The sequence below is a fragment of the Hippichthys cyanospilos genome, chromosome 10 (assembly GCF_059441005.1).
Source record: "Hippichthys cyanospilos isolate Australia breed blue-spotted pipefish chromosome 10, RoL_Hcya_1.0, whole genome shotgun sequence".
Classification (NCBI taxonomy): domain Eukaryota; kingdom Metazoa; phylum Chordata; class Actinopteri; order Syngnathiformes; family Syngnathidae; genus Hippichthys; species Hippichthys cyanospilos.
In genome coordinates, this window is record NC_142378.1 from 5,692,934 (window position 1) to 5,708,646 (window position 15,713).

The 15,713-nt window shown below is 44.7% G+C and overlaps 3 protein-coding genes across 3 annotated transcripts; all 3 read right to left on the reverse strand.

The window, feature by feature from the left end:
- Positions 1-3,102: 3,102 nt before the first annotated feature.
- LOC148416736 (uncharacterized) lies at positions 3,103-5,682 on the reverse strand. The gene is made up of 2 exons (XM_088425366.1): positions 5,437-5,682; positions 3,103-4,607 (listed from the first exon to the last, which is right to left on the reverse strand). The coding sequence occupies exons 1-2, from the start codon at positions 5,639-5,641 to the stop codon at positions 3,475-3,477; spliced, it is 1,338 nt and encodes a 445-aa protein (XP_088281492.1). The 5' UTR covers positions 5,642-5,682; the 3' UTR covers positions 3,103-3,474.
- Positions 5,683-6,285: 603 nt separating this feature from the next.
- LOC148416737 (uncharacterized) lies at positions 6,286-9,845 on the reverse strand. Its single transcript, XM_088425989.1, has 2 exons — positions 9,609-9,845; positions 6,286-8,899 (listed from the first exon to the last, which is right to left on the reverse strand). Exons 1-2 carry the CDS (start codon positions 9,799-9,801, stop codon positions 7,032-7,034), a joined length of 2,061 nt encoding a protein of 686 aa, XP_088282115.1. The 5' UTR covers positions 9,802-9,845; the 3' UTR covers positions 6,286-7,031.
- A 409-nt stretch (positions 9,846-10,254) lies between these two features.
- Positions 10,255-15,713, reverse strand: LOC148416738 (uncharacterized). The gene is made up of 4 exons (XM_088425827.1): positions 15,433-15,713; positions 13,541-14,370; positions 11,977-12,223; positions 10,255-11,748 (listed from the first exon to the last, which is right to left on the reverse strand). Exons 1-4 carry the CDS (start codon positions 15,623-15,625, stop codon positions 10,832-10,834), a joined length of 2,187 nt encoding a protein of 728 aa, XP_088281953.1. The 5' UTR covers positions 15,626-15,713; the 3' UTR covers positions 10,255-10,831.

Consider the following 15,713-nt stretch of genomic DNA (forward strand, 5'->3'; position numbering starts at 1 on the left):
CGCCCCGACGCCCGGCCCGGACCGAACCGGAGCGGGGGGCCAGCCAAGTCGGGGGCTCAGGGTGGGCCGCTGCTTTAATGTCGCAGGAGCAAAGAGGAAACTTTGTTTTGGTATCGGTGACTCCTGAAGGGTTGACTACTTAAATCTGCGTTTTGGGGGAAATTTTATCGATCAAAGGTATTAGTGGTATCGATTGCTTGGTATAGTATCGGTAACTACTAAAGGGTTGGGGATTTCTTTTATGGTATGTTCTTAAAAAGGATTTCTCAGCGTTTTGATTGATTGATTTTACGTATCAAAAATATTAACGGTATCGATTGCTTGGTATCGGTATTGGTGAGTACTCAAGAGTTCAGTACTTTCTTAAATAGAACATTCTTTAAAATGATTTTTCATTGCTTTGGGGGAAAGTTCATGTATCAAAGGTTCTAGTGGTATCAGTTGCGTGGTATCAGTATGGGTGACTACTCAAGAGTTGAGTATTTTCTTCTTTGTAGTACATTCTTTACATTTTATTTTTCATAGTTTTAGTGGCAAATTTTATGTAGCAAATGTATTTGTGCTATCGGTTGCTTGGTATCAGTGAGTACTCTGGAGGTGTATATTTTTCTTTTGTAGTACATTCTTTCAAATTATTTTTTTAATGTATCTGAGAAAATTTTATGTATCAAAAGTACAGGTGGGATCGGTTGCTTGGTATCATATCGCGACTCTTGAAGAGTTGAGTACTTTCTGCTCATATAATACGTTCTTTAAAATGATTTTTCCTTATTTTAGGGGAGGGTTCAAAGGTATTAGTGGTATCGGTTGTTCGGTATCGATAAATATTGGTAACAAACGTTCTTTTTCTCGTGGAAAAGAAAGTGCGGGTGATGTTTTGTGCGAGGCGTCGTTAAAAATGAATGTGGAAACTTTCACAAGACACCGCATGGAGCCCGCCGGGCCTGCGCTAAATTATTTTCGACGGCCCACCTTTGCATTGTGCGCCACAAGAAAACAAGCCCAGAAAACAGGTCATTTCGTACTGCAAGTTGACTCAGACTTTTTGGAAAGATTCCAAATTGGAAACTTTCCGTGGAAATTCACCTCACACACACACACACACACACTCGCTTTGAGTGCCTACCACAACACACACTCTGTTTATACCATACATGTACATACTGCGTTCAGGAGTGAACCTCCTAAATTTACGGATACATTCATCAGGCGGCGAATGAGTGAAGAGACATTTTCTTTTGATATTATACGCAAAAACATACAGTAGGTGTGTTTGATACAACTTTTTCGATTAGGCACCGATACCAATACCAAGCAACCCATTCCACTTTGAATACATAAAATTGATATCACAGTACTTTGAATACATACAATTTCCCACAAAACAATGAAAAATAATTTGAAAGTTCTTAAGACGTCACCGATACCAATACCAAGCATATGATACCGCTGGTACTTTTAAGACATAAAACTTCCACTTAAACAATATAAAATCATTCCGAAGAAGTACATTTTTTGAGAAGCCAATTCCATTACCAATACCAACATATACCGATATCACTTGAGGATATTCTTCCCCACTTTTTTTTCCAGATTCCAATATGAGTAGTCACTAGTATCCGTACTTGATATCGGCGACTCCTCCAGAGTTGAGTCATCTCACCGGTATCGACCTGAGAAAAAGATATTGAACTTCCCTGCCATACCTCTTTCGCTTTCCTCAGATACCAGTGCGAGCACTCAACTCTTGTGCGGTCACCAAAACCGATACCAACCAACCTATCGGACTTTTGTCACATCTAGGTGGTAACTATCAAACTGTTCCAAGAGCTGTTTGTGAGTACCTAGAAACAGATTTATCGCATCGGTCCGATATCGATGTGGTAGGATACCTGTATCAATTTTGAACCGCCCCATATCAAACCTGCAAACATGAGTTAGTATCAACAATTGGTGATGAAACAAAGTGTTGACTGACCTTGGAGTCAGGTTGTGGTCCAAACGTGCGTTTGGTCCTTCCCGTTTGGCCCAAAGGGGAAGAAGCGTGAAGCGGGAGCACCTCTCGCCTTCGGCCTCCGACTCGCCTCTGCCGTCCCCGGCGGAGTGTGTGTGAATGTGCGTGTGGTGGCGGCAGGGGGGCTAAATTTAGCCCCCCCCCCCCCACCCCGTCTCAGGTTTCAGAGCGTTAAGGTTCTGCATCTGACATACGATTGTAACGTGTCACACAAACAAAACCCGGGCGGACAAGCGAGAACGCGCGATGAAAGTGACGAGCCCATCGGTTAAGTGACGGCGCTTCCGCAATGTCGTGTTTCATCTGTAAATGGGCGTGGGGGCGCACTTTGGAAAGTGGCATGCAGCGCTCTTACGCAGTCAACGTCAAGTCCAGGCTCCTTTCACTTTTAAACACGTTTTCCTGTGAGAAATGACACGGAAAAATCCAATAAATAATAATCATAATAAATATGGGTTGGCGAGTACCGATACCAGGTATGTGTACAAGGCTGATACCAGGTACTGTATCTGAAAAATTAGATGAATATGTTTTTAAGGAAATGCTAAAAAGAAGTCTTTAACATAAAATCTAAGTTTTGGGTAGCAAAATAACTAGTGGTATCGATACCTGGTATTGGTGAATCGTCAAGGATTCAGTGCTGATGTCGGTCTGTCAAAAACTTTGTAAAATGGCCCCTTTTTTTCAGACTGACACCAAGTTTCGGATCGATACCACTCAACTCTTGAGGAGTCACCGATACCAAGTACTGATATCACTGACTAATCTTGCTGGTATCGGACTTAATATCATTCATAGTCCACAAATGCAATAGAAACTGGAATGCTGTGTTTTGACATGCAACCATTTGGAGTCGACTTTCCCTTTAAACAGCGCTTTTATGACATCTTGTGGCGATTACAGAAAAAGCACAAACAGGTGCTACCAGGTGTTTTTTTTTTGAGTCCATCCATAATATCAAACCTTTTTAGACATTTTGAAATATTCTCAATTGTTAAAAAAAACAAAAAAACAACCATTTTTAATATATGAAATTCACCAAAATGTGAGCAATACTATGTGATAACACGAGTCAAGAAAAAAATGTATTTGCTGGTTTGGTATTGTCCTGTTTATTTTTTTAGAACATTTTTTTTATATAACAAAGCAATGGAAATTAGAGCTGTTTTTACCCCGTGCTCAGCTTAGGGGCGGGGTCGACCTCCAACCAAATTTTGGTGGCGTCTTGTGGCGATTACAGCAAAGCAGAAAAAGTGAAAAAGAATGGATGCGAATAGGTGAGTTTTTGTTTAATGCTGGTTAGTTCATCAGAAAGCCTTTATAAAAATCAATAATAATAATTATTTTGAATTGTTTTGCACGGTTAAAAAAAAAAAAGAGCATCACCGGTACGTCATTTTCAACTTGCCGTCCACCGGCGACGAGCACGTCCGTCACCGATGCATTCGGCGCGGCTGGAGTCAGTCCCGGTCTTTTTTCTTGCCGCCGCAGACGTGGCTGTTGACCTGCGTCTTGAAGGTGAAGCTCTTGTGACAGAGGTCGCAGCTGTAGAGCCTCTCGCCCGTGTGCGTCCTCATGTGCATGGAAACGTAGGCCTTGGTGGAGAAGCCCTTGTGGCACACGGGGCAGGTGAAGGGTTTCTCCCCGGTGTGCGTCCTCATGTGCGTCCGCACGTCGCGCTTGCAGAAGAAGCAGCGGCCGCACACCTCGCAGCCGAAGGGTTTCTCCCCCGTGTGCGTCCTGGTGTGCGTCTTGAGGTGCGCCTTGGTGAAGAAGCGCTTGGCGCACACGGCGCAGCCGAAGGGCTTGTCGGCAAAGTGGCGCTTCACGTGGATCTTCAGGTACTGCTTGAGCGAGAAGGACTCGCCGCAGACGCCGCAGCCGAACGGCTTCCGCCCCGAGTGCGTCTCCACGTGCGTCTTCATGTCCGACTTGGTGGAGAAGCGTTTGGCGCACACGCTGCAGCCGAAGGGTTTCTCTCCGGTGTGCGTGCGCATGTGGCGCTTGAGCGTCCCCTTCAGGCTGAAGCTTTTGCCGCATTCGGCGCAGATGAAGGAGGGGGAGCTCGGCGGCGCCGCGACGTCCGCTTGGACGGAGAACTCTTTCTCCGGCGAGTGCGTGCGCATGTGGATGGTCAAATATTTCTTGACGGGGAATTTTTTGTGGCAGACGTGGCAGTTGAAGGGTTTCTCGCCCGTGTGCTTGGCCTGAACGTGCAGGTTCAAGTCCGACTTCCTGGTAAAGCTCTTGCTGCAAAATGAGCATGCGAAGGGTTTCTCCCCGCTGTGCGTTCTCATGTGCCGGTTCAGATTCCCCCGCTGCACAAAGGTTTTGCCGCATTCCGTGCAGACCAAAGGCTGGCTGTCGCCTCTCGGGTCTTTGGCGCCGTCGCTGTGTTCCGTGTCGGAAGTGGCGGCCTCGTCCGCGTCCGACGGCCCGCCGGCTTTCGCTTCTATCTCCGAGGCGGCGCCGCCGCCGTCCTGGCCCCACTCTTCTTCCCGGTCTTCCTCTTTAACATGGGGCTGGTCTTCTGGCGCCCCCTGGTGCTCCGAAGGACCCTCCTCTTCGCTCTCCACCAACACCTGCTGGATGTCTGAAGGACACAAGGCGCACGAGTCTACATTGTGTCTTTTACTTTGTGAAATTCCAATGCTACTTCCTTGGACATAGAAAGTGAATTGTAAATTGAAACAAATATAAAAGTAACAATTTCAAAACAATTGCTCCCGAGGGTAATGTATGGCCTGCATTTATTATTAAATATTTTTTTATATAGTTTTATTATATATTTTAGTTTTATTTTTCATTTTTATCCAAAATTGTCCGCTCATTCGGCAAATTTGCTGTATATGTGGATGAAAAAGTTTATAAATAAACATAATTTACGGTGGTTTCCTGTCCTCACAAATACTTAAGTTTGTTGCATAGACTAAAAAAAAAAACAACAACATTGTAAGTCAAATGTTCAATGTTTTTTCGCCATTTTCAGCAGTTAAAATATTTTTTATTTGCTCCAGCCCATTTGATTTTCCAGCCAAAATGACATCAAACATGCTCAAGGTTCTCCGTGCTCAGGCTGTTTTCTGACTTACGTCATGTGACAGTCGCATGATGAGCCTTGATTGGTCTGACCAATTGACATCATTTTCAGGCGACAGCAAGCGGCAAAATACATTTTAATGGCGTTAATTCAGACACCAATTTAACTCCGGACAAAATACCGCTTTACTGCTGAGAATGGATAAATGTGTCTTAGGAAAATAATGAATTTGTACAATTTTTTTAATGGCCTTGCAATCCCTGTGAATATAAAAATGTGTTAAATAGGTAATGCGGAGGCAATAATACAATTACCGTAATGCAGACACGGGAGACAAAATTGTCAATCAATCAGGTGGTCAATATGAACAAGAAAAACAAACCGGACGCGGGTAATCCAACTTGTGGTTTGAGAACAGCGTCCAGGAGTTGCCGTTGCCTCTCGTTCTCCTCTTTGCTACGACAGAGTTCCTCCTCGTAGTCCGCTATAGTTCTTTCAAACAATTGGAAGATCTCCTCGACGGCTACATTCAGCCGCTGTTTCACCAGCTCTCGCAACAGCCTCACTTTGCACATTTTTTCACGCATGCAAAGACCCTAACTAGCCAAAACTGCTTTATGTTGACGACTTCCGCCTTTTCTTCTTCGCTGGTGGATTTACGCTATAGCTTGCGTTGCTGCCACCACCGGGACGCTCCGCACTTGTTTTTAAATCTTCTTTATGTACGATTAAATGTAGAATTTTTAGTTATTTAACCCTTTTTATTGAAGCTTGAGTAGTTTTTTTATGTAGTCTTTTTAAGAAAGCTGCCTATTTGCCACTGGAGATTTCACTTCTGGCTGCTATCTTTTTGTCTTGTTAAAACTCTTGTGCATAAATACAACCCAATTCTTGTCAAATCCCGTTCTAGTCAGTTTAAAATAAAGTGTCAGATAATAATACGGTCACGCTGTGAAAATTGATTATTTTTTTTAAATAACTTTAAAAAATAATATTTTTTAATTGTTAATACTTTTTTGCACAATTTTGCCCTTTTAGCCCATTACACGGCATTTGTAAACCTGTAAAACAGTTTTGTCTACGTCTATTCTATCGTAATTCAGGTTAGTATGAGAAAACATTGCAAAGAAAACTGAGAAAATATAAAGACCCCCCCCCCCCCCCCCCCCACACACACACACACACACACACATATATGCAAAAAAAAATAATAATAATGAACATGCCACCATTAAGCACAAATACTTTAATTAGCTTCGGGCTGTAAGCATCATAAAAGATGAGTAACATTCTAACACTCCTGACATTCACGCAAATATAGTGTGTGAGAAATAATAAAATTTAGCTGTGAAGGTATGCTTAAGCTAGACATTTTTTATGAGTGGAAATGGAAACCAGAAGACGTGATTCCGATGAAGGCGTAATGTGAAATCCTTCCATTCTTGATTGTCCCGGTTGGGAAAAGGCGGACGACAACCCTGGACTGGGCGCTGCACACACATAGTAAGACTGGTAGGATTTCCAATCAAAATGTCAAAATGTCAAAGTTTTTAGTCTAATTATTAAAAATTTACATTTTAGGTACCGTATTTCCCCAAATATAGGACGCACCTGTGTATAGGACGCACCCTTCATTTTGGGGTCAGATTCTGGTATTTCCTCTATTAAGTGTGTAGAAGATGCACCAACAATTTGGCAACAATGTCAAAACTAGAGCAAAAAAAGAATCATTCTCATCTTTTGTTAGCTTTTAGTATTTTTTTTTTTTTTTACATGATTTTCACTGTCTTCTTTTTTGCTCGTTTGACCACTTTGCTAAATTTTTACCATTTTGTCAGTTGTTAACTTCCTGTGTACTCCACCTTTCACCCAAAGCTAAGTCAACTAGAATTATCAGTAGTTCGGCGCGCTAATCGCATATTTAACGAATATACCTGAAACAATAGAGAACTCGAATGATATTTACAACCACGCCGCTCAAAGCCCCGCGGTGTCATCGTTTGCGCTTTTGTATCCGGTACACACGTGACTGTAGACTTGAGTCTTAAAGGTGAACCTTTTGTGACAGGCGTCACAGCTGAAGAGTCTCTCCCCGGTGTGCGTCCTCATGTGCATGGATACGTAGGTCTTGGTGGAGAAGCCCTTGTGGCACACGGGGCAGGTGAAGGGTTTCTCCCCGGTGTGCGTCCTCATGTGCGTCCGCACGTCGCGCTTGCAGAAGAAGCAGCGGCCGCACACCTCGCAGCTGAAGGGTTTCTCCCCCGTGTGGCGCTTCATGTGCGTCTTGAGGTGCGCCTTGGTGTTGAAGCGCTTGACGCACACGGAGCAGCCGAAGGGTTTGTCGGCAAAGTGCCGCTTCATGTGCACGCTCAGGTAGTGCTTGAGGGAGAAGGACTCGCTGCACAGCGTGCAGCTGAAGGGTTTCTCCGTCGAGTGCGTGCGCATGTGGATGGTCAGGTCGCCGTTGCGGGAGAAGCGCTTGTCGCACACGGCGCAGCCGAAAGGTTTCTCCCCGGTGTGGATGCGCATGTGCCGGTTCAGTGTGGCCTTCTGGACGAAAGACTTGCCGCATTCGGAGCAGATGAAGCCCGATTGCGGCGCCGCCTCGCTTTCGGGATTCTTCTGGTGCTCCGTTTCCGAGGGGGGGCGCCACGCGGCGTCCTCCACTCGTAACCCGCCGCATTCGGCGACGTGCCGTTCCAAGTCTTCTTTTGCGGAGAGGCCCTTCTCACACGTCGGGCAGCTGAAGGGGAAACCGGCGTTGTGCTTCCTCATGTGCGTGATCAAATACCTCTTGATGGGGAAGGTTTTGGCGCAGACGACGCATTTGAAAGGTTTGTCGCCTGCGTGCTTGACCTGCATGTGCACCTTCATATCCGACCTGCGGGTGAAGCGTTTGACGCAGAAGGAACAGCTGAAAGGTTTCTCTCCGGTGTGCGTCATCATGTGCCTGTTCAGGTGGCCCTTGTGGTAGAAGGTTTTGTCGCACTCGGAGCAGAGGAAGCTACCGCTGTCGTCGTCTGGCTTATTTTCCGCACCTTTGGCGCCGTCGCTGTGATCCGTATCGGAAGATCGAGATGCCGCGTAGTCGTCGTCGCTGTCCGCATCCGAAAGCGGGGCGAGGCTGCCGGCCGCTTGCGACCGGACTTGACCGGAGCTCCCCGAGGCTTTGGCGTCCTCCTCGACGTGCGTGCTCTCGTGCAAGGCCAGGCAATCCCGACTGGAGAATCGCTTGGCGCAAAGCGAGCAGGCGAGCGGTTTCTCTGAGGCGTGCGTCCTCATGTGGTTGATGAGTTTGTACTTGTCTCGGAAGCCTTTGGCACACATCGAGCAGGAGTAGGGATGCTCGCCCGTGTGGATGCGCATGTGCCGGTTCATGTGGTGCTTCAAGTAGAAGGTTTTGGAGCAAAACGAGCAAGCAAAGTGTTTCTCTCCCGTGTGCGTGATCATGTGGATTTTTAAGCTCCCTTTGTGCGCAAACCTTTTGCCGCATTCTGAGCACTTAAATCGTTTTTCGTCTGCGGGATTCGCGGCGTCACCTTGGGGGTTCTCCCCTGGAGTTCCTTTGGCGCGCTCGCTGCGGTCCGTGTCGGACGAACGCGACATCACGTCATCTGCGTCTGACGGCGGAGCTTCGACTCTTCTGCTGGACTCGCTCGGAACTGCCGCGTCGTAGTCTTCTTCGCTTTTCACGGCCACGCCGGCGAAGGCGGAGACATTAGTCTCCTCCGGCCTTGGAAGTTGCACCCCGTCACGACCGCTCCATTCTTCCTTAATGTGAGGGGGCGCTGACGGATCCTCCTCTCGTGCATCTTCTGGACCCTTTATCAACACCCGCTGGATGTCTGCACCACACAAAGAGACAAGGCAAATGATTCAAGTCATATCTTTTCTCACTATGGTCACATCCCACCTGGGCTCCTGAAATAGTCTTATCGTGCGACTTAATAGGGTAGCTGCATTAAAAATAGAGACACAAAACAAATGTCCACCTTTTCATTCCTTTTCAGTTGATGGCAAGTGGCAAAACAGTCGCCCCTTGAGACTGGGGGAAAAATGCTGCTTAGTTTGATCAGAATCAAGTGTTTGTTGTCTTATGCTGTCTTTAGCTGTTGACCAAACACTCCAATGATAGTGATCACTTAAAATTTCGGATGACCTAAGAAAACTGACTACAAATATCGATCTCCATTGAAATTGCGTTAAGAGTCGGCCATACATTCGCGGCTTTTAAACGTTCATAACTCTCTCGACAATTGTCACAGCAAAATGACAATTTTATAACTTTAAAGACTTGTATGATAATGCTTATTTCTTTTCGATCAAACTTTGACATTTTACGCAGATAGGCTACGGTAGCGAAAAAGGGGCATGGTGAGATTTCGCATGTTTGTGTGGGGAAACCAACACATACCTTCGGGAGGTGAAAAAGCTCGTCAAAACGGGGGCTGGCTAGCAATGGCGGACTGGAAATAATCGCGGATAAAAGGAATCTTTGCAGGCTACCGCGATTGATTGGTTTAAAAGGCGACAAGATGAAATATTGAGGCAAACCTGTTGCGTGAAGTCCGACTTGCGGTTTGAGAACAGTGTCCAGCATTTCGCGTTGTCGCACGTTCTCCGCTTTGGTTCGACAAAGTTCCTCTTCGTACTCCGCGATGGTTCGGTCGAACAGCTCGAATATCTCCTCGACGGCAACGTCCAGTCGCTGCTTCACCAGCTCGCGCAGTATTCTGACTTTACACATTTTTTCACCGCCTCCAAATCCCGTTAGCTGTGCTTGATTGCGGAGGTAACTTCCGGATTTTTCTTCTTCGGTGGTGATGAGGCGGGTCAGTTTAAATTTACATCGGCGCATTGCTGCCTTCCTTTGGATTTGGTCAGATCCTACGAATCGCGCTGAAAATGTTTCTTTTTCAAATTTACGGCGTTGTTGTTGAATTTTAGCATTCCTGCCCGTATCAGCAAATCAAATTTAATGCGTTTTAGGGCATGGCAGCAACAGTGCCCGTTTCCTTTTCAAGTTAAGAGGAAATTGATTGGAACGGGATGCAACTAATGGCTAAATTGTGTCATCAGAGACACAATGACATAATCGGAAAAAAAATCGTGTGTGAAAAATCGTGACCCACCACTGGAAGCAAAGAAGCATAACAGAAACAAAAGGTGTGTCACACAAATGAGAAACTGACCAAATAAATAGATACAAGGCTTTTTTTAATAAAAACAAACGGTACACATAATAATCAGAAGTACAAAAAATAATATGATTGATCCTGAAACCGGTGACGACTGGTTCCTCGCGCCGCCATTCTCGCAGTAAATCATTGAAAGCCTCTCCAAAATTGATTCCTTGCTTCGCCCACGGATGTCAAACATACGGCTCACGGGCGGCTAATGTTCTGCAAATGGGTTTAATTGGGACCGTGAAACGACTTTGTAAAGTATAAAAATGTGTTGATTTTTTTTTTTTCAACAAGTGGAAAAACTTGAAATATTTGGTGATTAAAAGTAATGTTAACGTTTGATGATTAACAGTGATGTTGTGCTATTTTGGACAGTATAAAAAAAAGTATAATAAACCTGATGTTTTCAAGTTATACCATGATTTTATTGGTCCGGCGCTGCAATATTAAGGTGCATAGGATAGAAGCTACAGTAGTGTTTATCGGACGCACCCATACTTTTGAACTTCATTGTTGGGAAAAAAAAGTGAGTCCTATATTTGGGGCATTACGGTATTGGGAAGTGGTAGAATTCCGGCAGGCAGCGGCTCTTCACCTGAGCTCATGAAAACGCCCATCCGCGGCATCCGAATGCGTCGCCGTGACAACGGCCCCGCCGAAGGCGCAACTGTGTTTGCCCAGCTGATACTTGTAAGCGAAGCCCTGACGGCACGCCGGGCAGCCGTACGGTTTCTCGCCCGTATGCGTCCTCATGTGTATGGACACGTTCTTCTTCCGGGCAAATCTTTTGTGGCACAAGTGGCAGGCGAAGGTCTTCTCCCCGCCGGCGCCGTGCGTCATCACGCGTCGGTTCAAAGCCGCCAAGGTTTTACCGGGGCGCTTCGCGGCGCATTCAGGGGTCACGCGTTGCCCGTCCAGTTTCTCGTGGGTGTGCCTTTTCATGTGGATCATCAAGTACTTCTTCAAGGTGAATCCTTTGGCGCAGGTGATGCATTTGAACGGTTTCTCGTCGGTGTGCGTGGCCATGTGGATCTTCAAGTCGCACTTGCGCAGGAAGCGCTTGGCGCAGAAGGAACACCCAAAATGCTTCTCGCCCGTGTGGATGATCATGTGCGTTTTCAGCGTCTTCTTGTAGGTGAACGTTCTCCTGCACTCGGGGCAAACGAAACGCTTTTTTACAACTTTGGAGTCGGCGCGGTCTTGCAGCTGACCGCTGTCGTTGCATAACGGCGATATTGTATCTGAGGGTGGTGTGAAGTTTCCATTCCCAGCTGCTTCCAGGTTCTCCTTGCTATGAGGGAGGTGCGAGGACCGATCTTGGTCCTCTTCCTCTTTCACGTAGAAGCCAAGACTTGCCAAGTGGTGAGCATCAGCACGGTCTTCCTCCATCCCTTCACGCTGCTCTCCATCCTGACCGTTCCATGCGTTCTGGTCTTCTTCGTCTTTAACGTGGCCACGCTCAGCAACAGAAACATCTTCTTGGCTATTCCCCAGCACCTGCTGAATGTCTGCATCAGACAAGAAGAAAACAAACAAATTTGGATAAATATTACAAAACTGCTTCAGAGAATGTTGATGATACTTTAGAATTTGTGTTTCAAAAGGGTAATATCGCGTGAATTCAAGTTTTGAGGTGTTTTGAGTGCTTTTTCTCACTCTAAACAACTCTATATGAAATTAGAATGTTCGAAATGTAACGGAGAGCTGTAGGAATTAATAAATAAATAAAAGCAAACCTGCCCGATGCAGTCGAACGCGAGGCTTGAGAAGAGCGTCCAAGAGTTCGCCTTGTCGTTCGTTCTCCTCTTTGGTTCGACAAAGTTCCTCCTCGTACTCCGCTACGGTCCTCTCGATCAGTATGAAAATCTCTTCGACTGCCACGTTAAGTCGTTGCTCCACCAACGTTCTCAGGATTCCGACTTTACACATTTTCGTAAACAAATCACAAGCCCGAGTTAGCTGTGTGTTGTTAAAAATGCGTTGCTAACGTCTGACAGTCTCGCTAACAGTGGCTACCAAGGCGCGGAAATATGACGTCACACGCAAGCGCCGCCATAAAAAACTACAGTACATTACCCAAGGCAAATTTTTATTTAGAACATCGAGATTGGATATATTTGCGATATAACTCAAAAACATTGAAGTCATGTTTTTAAATGGCTGATATTAATTTGTAGTTTATTAACTGGAAAACATACATTTATACTGTGCGTTTAAGTGAACGTGAGACCATTTCTTTTGAATGCATTTGCATTGATCGAAAGTTTTTAATATATATTTTTAATTTATCATCGTTTTTTAAGAACAATACGGCTGGGAAATATCTGAAGTATCGTGTTCCTATGATTTTACACACATTTAAAAAGAGTTCATCAATAGTTAGTTAGAAACGTATTTATTTCACGGAATATTTGCTGTACTGTGACTAGTTTTTGCTGTTAAATGATTCGAATTATTCTAGAGTAACAGTACTCCAACCTGTGGACTATTCTCACCTTTGATCATACTGACAACTGATATTTACATCATCTCGCGTTTGAATGACTTAGGAATACAGAATTGTTCTTTCATGACATTGTAACACGAAATTTAATAAGTGCTGGACATGAATGTGTAGGAAATGGGAGTTTTCAGTGCCACAACTGGACAATTTCCAGTAGTGTGGTTGGTATAATCACTGACAATGTAGTTGATTGTATATTTGTAATTATTGGTGAAATATTGTATAGTAATTTAGGCACAATAAATGAAGAAAACAATAAAAACAAAGTAAAAGTTCATACAGGTTTTTTAAAAATTATAAATCAACAATGGATGCATCTTTTGTTACAAGTTATATTATAAGGAATATTAATAGACCATTTCAAGTTTCAGATAGACATAATAAAACAAGTTGATTTGTATCCAGGAATCTTTTGGCACAAAGTCAAACATTATAATGGTCAACCAGCTTGTAGTATTATTATTTTCTGCTTACCACATTGTGGTATTTGTGCTTTTTCCCTAGCACTCTTAAATGCCACAAGATGAGCCCCAAAGCGCCTGCCTAAATAACAAAAGCACCAACAAAGAATGTTGAAGTGATTCATCTCAGCCGAAAAGACGATCTTTGTTTTTTGGGAAAGGCCAAAATTTAGCCTGGGCGGTATAGCGAGTCTCATCCAAATGAAAAGACCAAATAACTTTATATTTTTTATTTACAGTATAAGGTAATTTTATGAGATGAGTTTGGTCCAAGTAATATCTTTACACTTTAAAGTATTAAATAAAACAATTATCATCGTTCCGTTGTTATTGTTGTCCGTCATTGTGTCGTTTAATGTGTACGGTGAGCGTTTCCTGACGGGAGAAACATTTGTTACAGATGGGGCAGACAAATGGTTTCTCCCCGGTGTGTTGTCTCAGGTGGACGCTGAAAGAGGAACTGCCGGAGAAGCCTTTCCCGCAAACGGGACAGGTGAAGGGTTTCTCCTCGGTGTGCAACCTCATGTGAATCCGCAGCGACGAGTTACAAGACAAACCTTTTGAGCAAATGGGACACGAGTACGGTTTCTGGCCCGTGTGTTTGCTCATGTGACTTCTCAAGCCGAACTTATCCCGGAATCCTTTCCCGCACACCGAGCAGGAGTAAGGATGCTCGCCCGTGTGTATGCGCATGTGTCTGTTCACGTGATGCTTCAAGGAGAATTTCTTCTCGCAAACTGAGCATGTAAAAGGTTTCTCTCCGGTGTGCGTGACCATGTGATTCCTCAAAACGCTTCTGTTGACAAACGTTTTGCCGCATTCGTGGCATATCAAGAGTTTTTTTTTCCCCTTGGAGTCCGAAGGTTCTTTGGGGGCGTCTGTGTCGGACGAGCGGGACGTCACGTCCTCCGTATCGGATAGCGGCGCCATGCAGCGTTCTATGTCGGCTTGGTTGGCGCCTCCATTGGCCCCGCTTTGACGCGGCGGCGAGGACTGAGCTCCTTCGTCCTCGGTCTTCACGTGAACGGCGGACAGCGTAAGCGTGGGGACGTCCTCTTCCTTCCACACGTCCTCCTCTTCCTTCTTAATGCGCAGGGGCTCTGCTGGCGCCTTCTCAGGAGGAACGGCGTCCTCATCTTGACTCTTCACCAACACGTTCTGTACGTCTGCAACACACAAGCAAAGCACAGCAGTGTACACATTTATTCCTTTATTTTTATGGTTAATGAATAAAGAACATTACAATGGAACCTCTAGACATGAACGCTTCTGTACAAGAAATATTCACTTTATTTTAAAATGTGGCAAAATTTTCACCGATTAATGAGGAAACATATTCAATATACGAGCAACAACTCATATGCTCCAAGAGATCCTGGTTGACAACTTGAAACTCCCATACGCAGCAAACGCTTCATACCACTGCAACAGTATCCTGCTTCCCCATCGGTCACAATCCTCTACAGTCATTATCCTGCTCTCCTATTGGCTGTGCTTTGCAGCAGTGGTTCTCAAAGTGGGGTGCATGGACCCCCTGACTGCAGGGGATCCGTGAAATCATTTGGCAGTTTTGGAACTGATTTAGTTGATATTTTAACAGTTTGCCTGACATCTCATGAATATCGCATCACTCGAAAGATAAAATATTGTACAATTTAAGGTAGCATTTTTTTTTCTTCCAAGTTTGTAACAAATTAGGCAATTTACATGTAAAATGTAATACATTATAAGAATGACTCAGGACACTCTGGAACGGATTCAATTGTATCTAGATATTCCATTGCAGTCATTTCATGGTTTAAAAAATAATTATACAGAAAGTAATGCTGTCAAGAGATTAAAAAAAAGTTAATTATCTGATCGAATTATTCACTCTTTAGTCTCACTTAAAGGTTTCTGAGGATAATACTCACAGTGTTATCTTCAACTTTAGATTGATAGTGTTATTGTGGCAGGTCAAAATATTGATACGCAACATTAAAAATAGTGACTTCAGTCATTTATTTTCTGTTCTTACCTCTGAGCAACTGTGATGTCGTTTTCAGATGACAGCAAGCGAATACCAAATTTTGACAGCTGAAAATTTGGGACAATAGTGTAGAGTTTGTCGTAATGCAGGTGATAAAAGCGCAAGTGGAAATACTGAGCTGGCTTCAGTGCAGCTTGTCGAATTTGAAGTAAACAACGCGAGCCAAATATGACGACGTGGGGCGCTTTAGTAAACATACCCGCTGCGCGCAGTCCGATTTGATGGTTGAAAACATTGTCGAGAAGTTGACGCTGTCGCTCGTTTTCCGCTTTTGTTCGACAAAGTTCCTCCTCGTACTCCGCGATGGTTCTTTCGAACAGTCCGAAGATCTCTTCGACGGCCACGTTCAGTCGCTGCTCTACCAGCCCTCTCAACATTTTTACTTTACACATTTTGGCACACTCGTATGGGCAGTGAAATGTTGCTTTTTTTCTTTTTCCGGGGGGGAATGTGTATATTCCTGGTTTGTGGTAACCCAAA

What these genes read in the sequence shown, in the direction of transcription:
- LOC148416737 (XM_088425989.1), bottom strand. Translation starts at nt 9,801, where the DNA reads ATGTGTAAAGTCAGAATACTGCGCGAGCTGGTGAAGCAGCGACTGGAC. An exon ending in AGTCGGACTTCACGCAACAG is followed by an intron (nt 8,900 to 9,608) that starts GTTTGCCTCAAT and finishes TGTGTGGTGCAG; the next exon opens with ACATCCAGCGGGTGTTGATA.
- LOC148416736 (XM_088425366.1), bottom strand. Translation starts at nt 5,641, where the DNA reads ATGCGTGAAAAAATGTGCAAAGTGAGGCTGTTGCGAGAGCTGGTGAAA. An exon ending in AGTTGGATTACCCGCGTCCG is followed by an intron (nt 4,608 to 5,436) that starts GTTTGTTTTTCT and finishes TGTGTCCTTCAG; the next exon opens with ACATCCAGCAGGTGTTGGTG.
- LOC148416738 (XM_088425827.1), bottom strand. Translation starts at nt 15,625, where the DNA reads ATGTGTAAAGTAAAAATGTTGAGAGGGCTGGTAGAGCAGCGACTGAAC. An exon ending in AATCGGACTGCGCGCAGCGG is followed by an intron (nt 14,371 to 15,432) that starts GTATGTTTACTA and finishes TGTGTGTTGCAG; the next exon opens with ACGTACAGAACGTGTTGGTG. An exon ending in CGTTCGACTGCATCGGGCAG is followed by an intron (nt 11,749 to 11,976) that starts GTTTGCTTTTAT and finishes TGTCTGATGCAG; the next exon opens with ACATTCAGCAGGTGCTGGGG.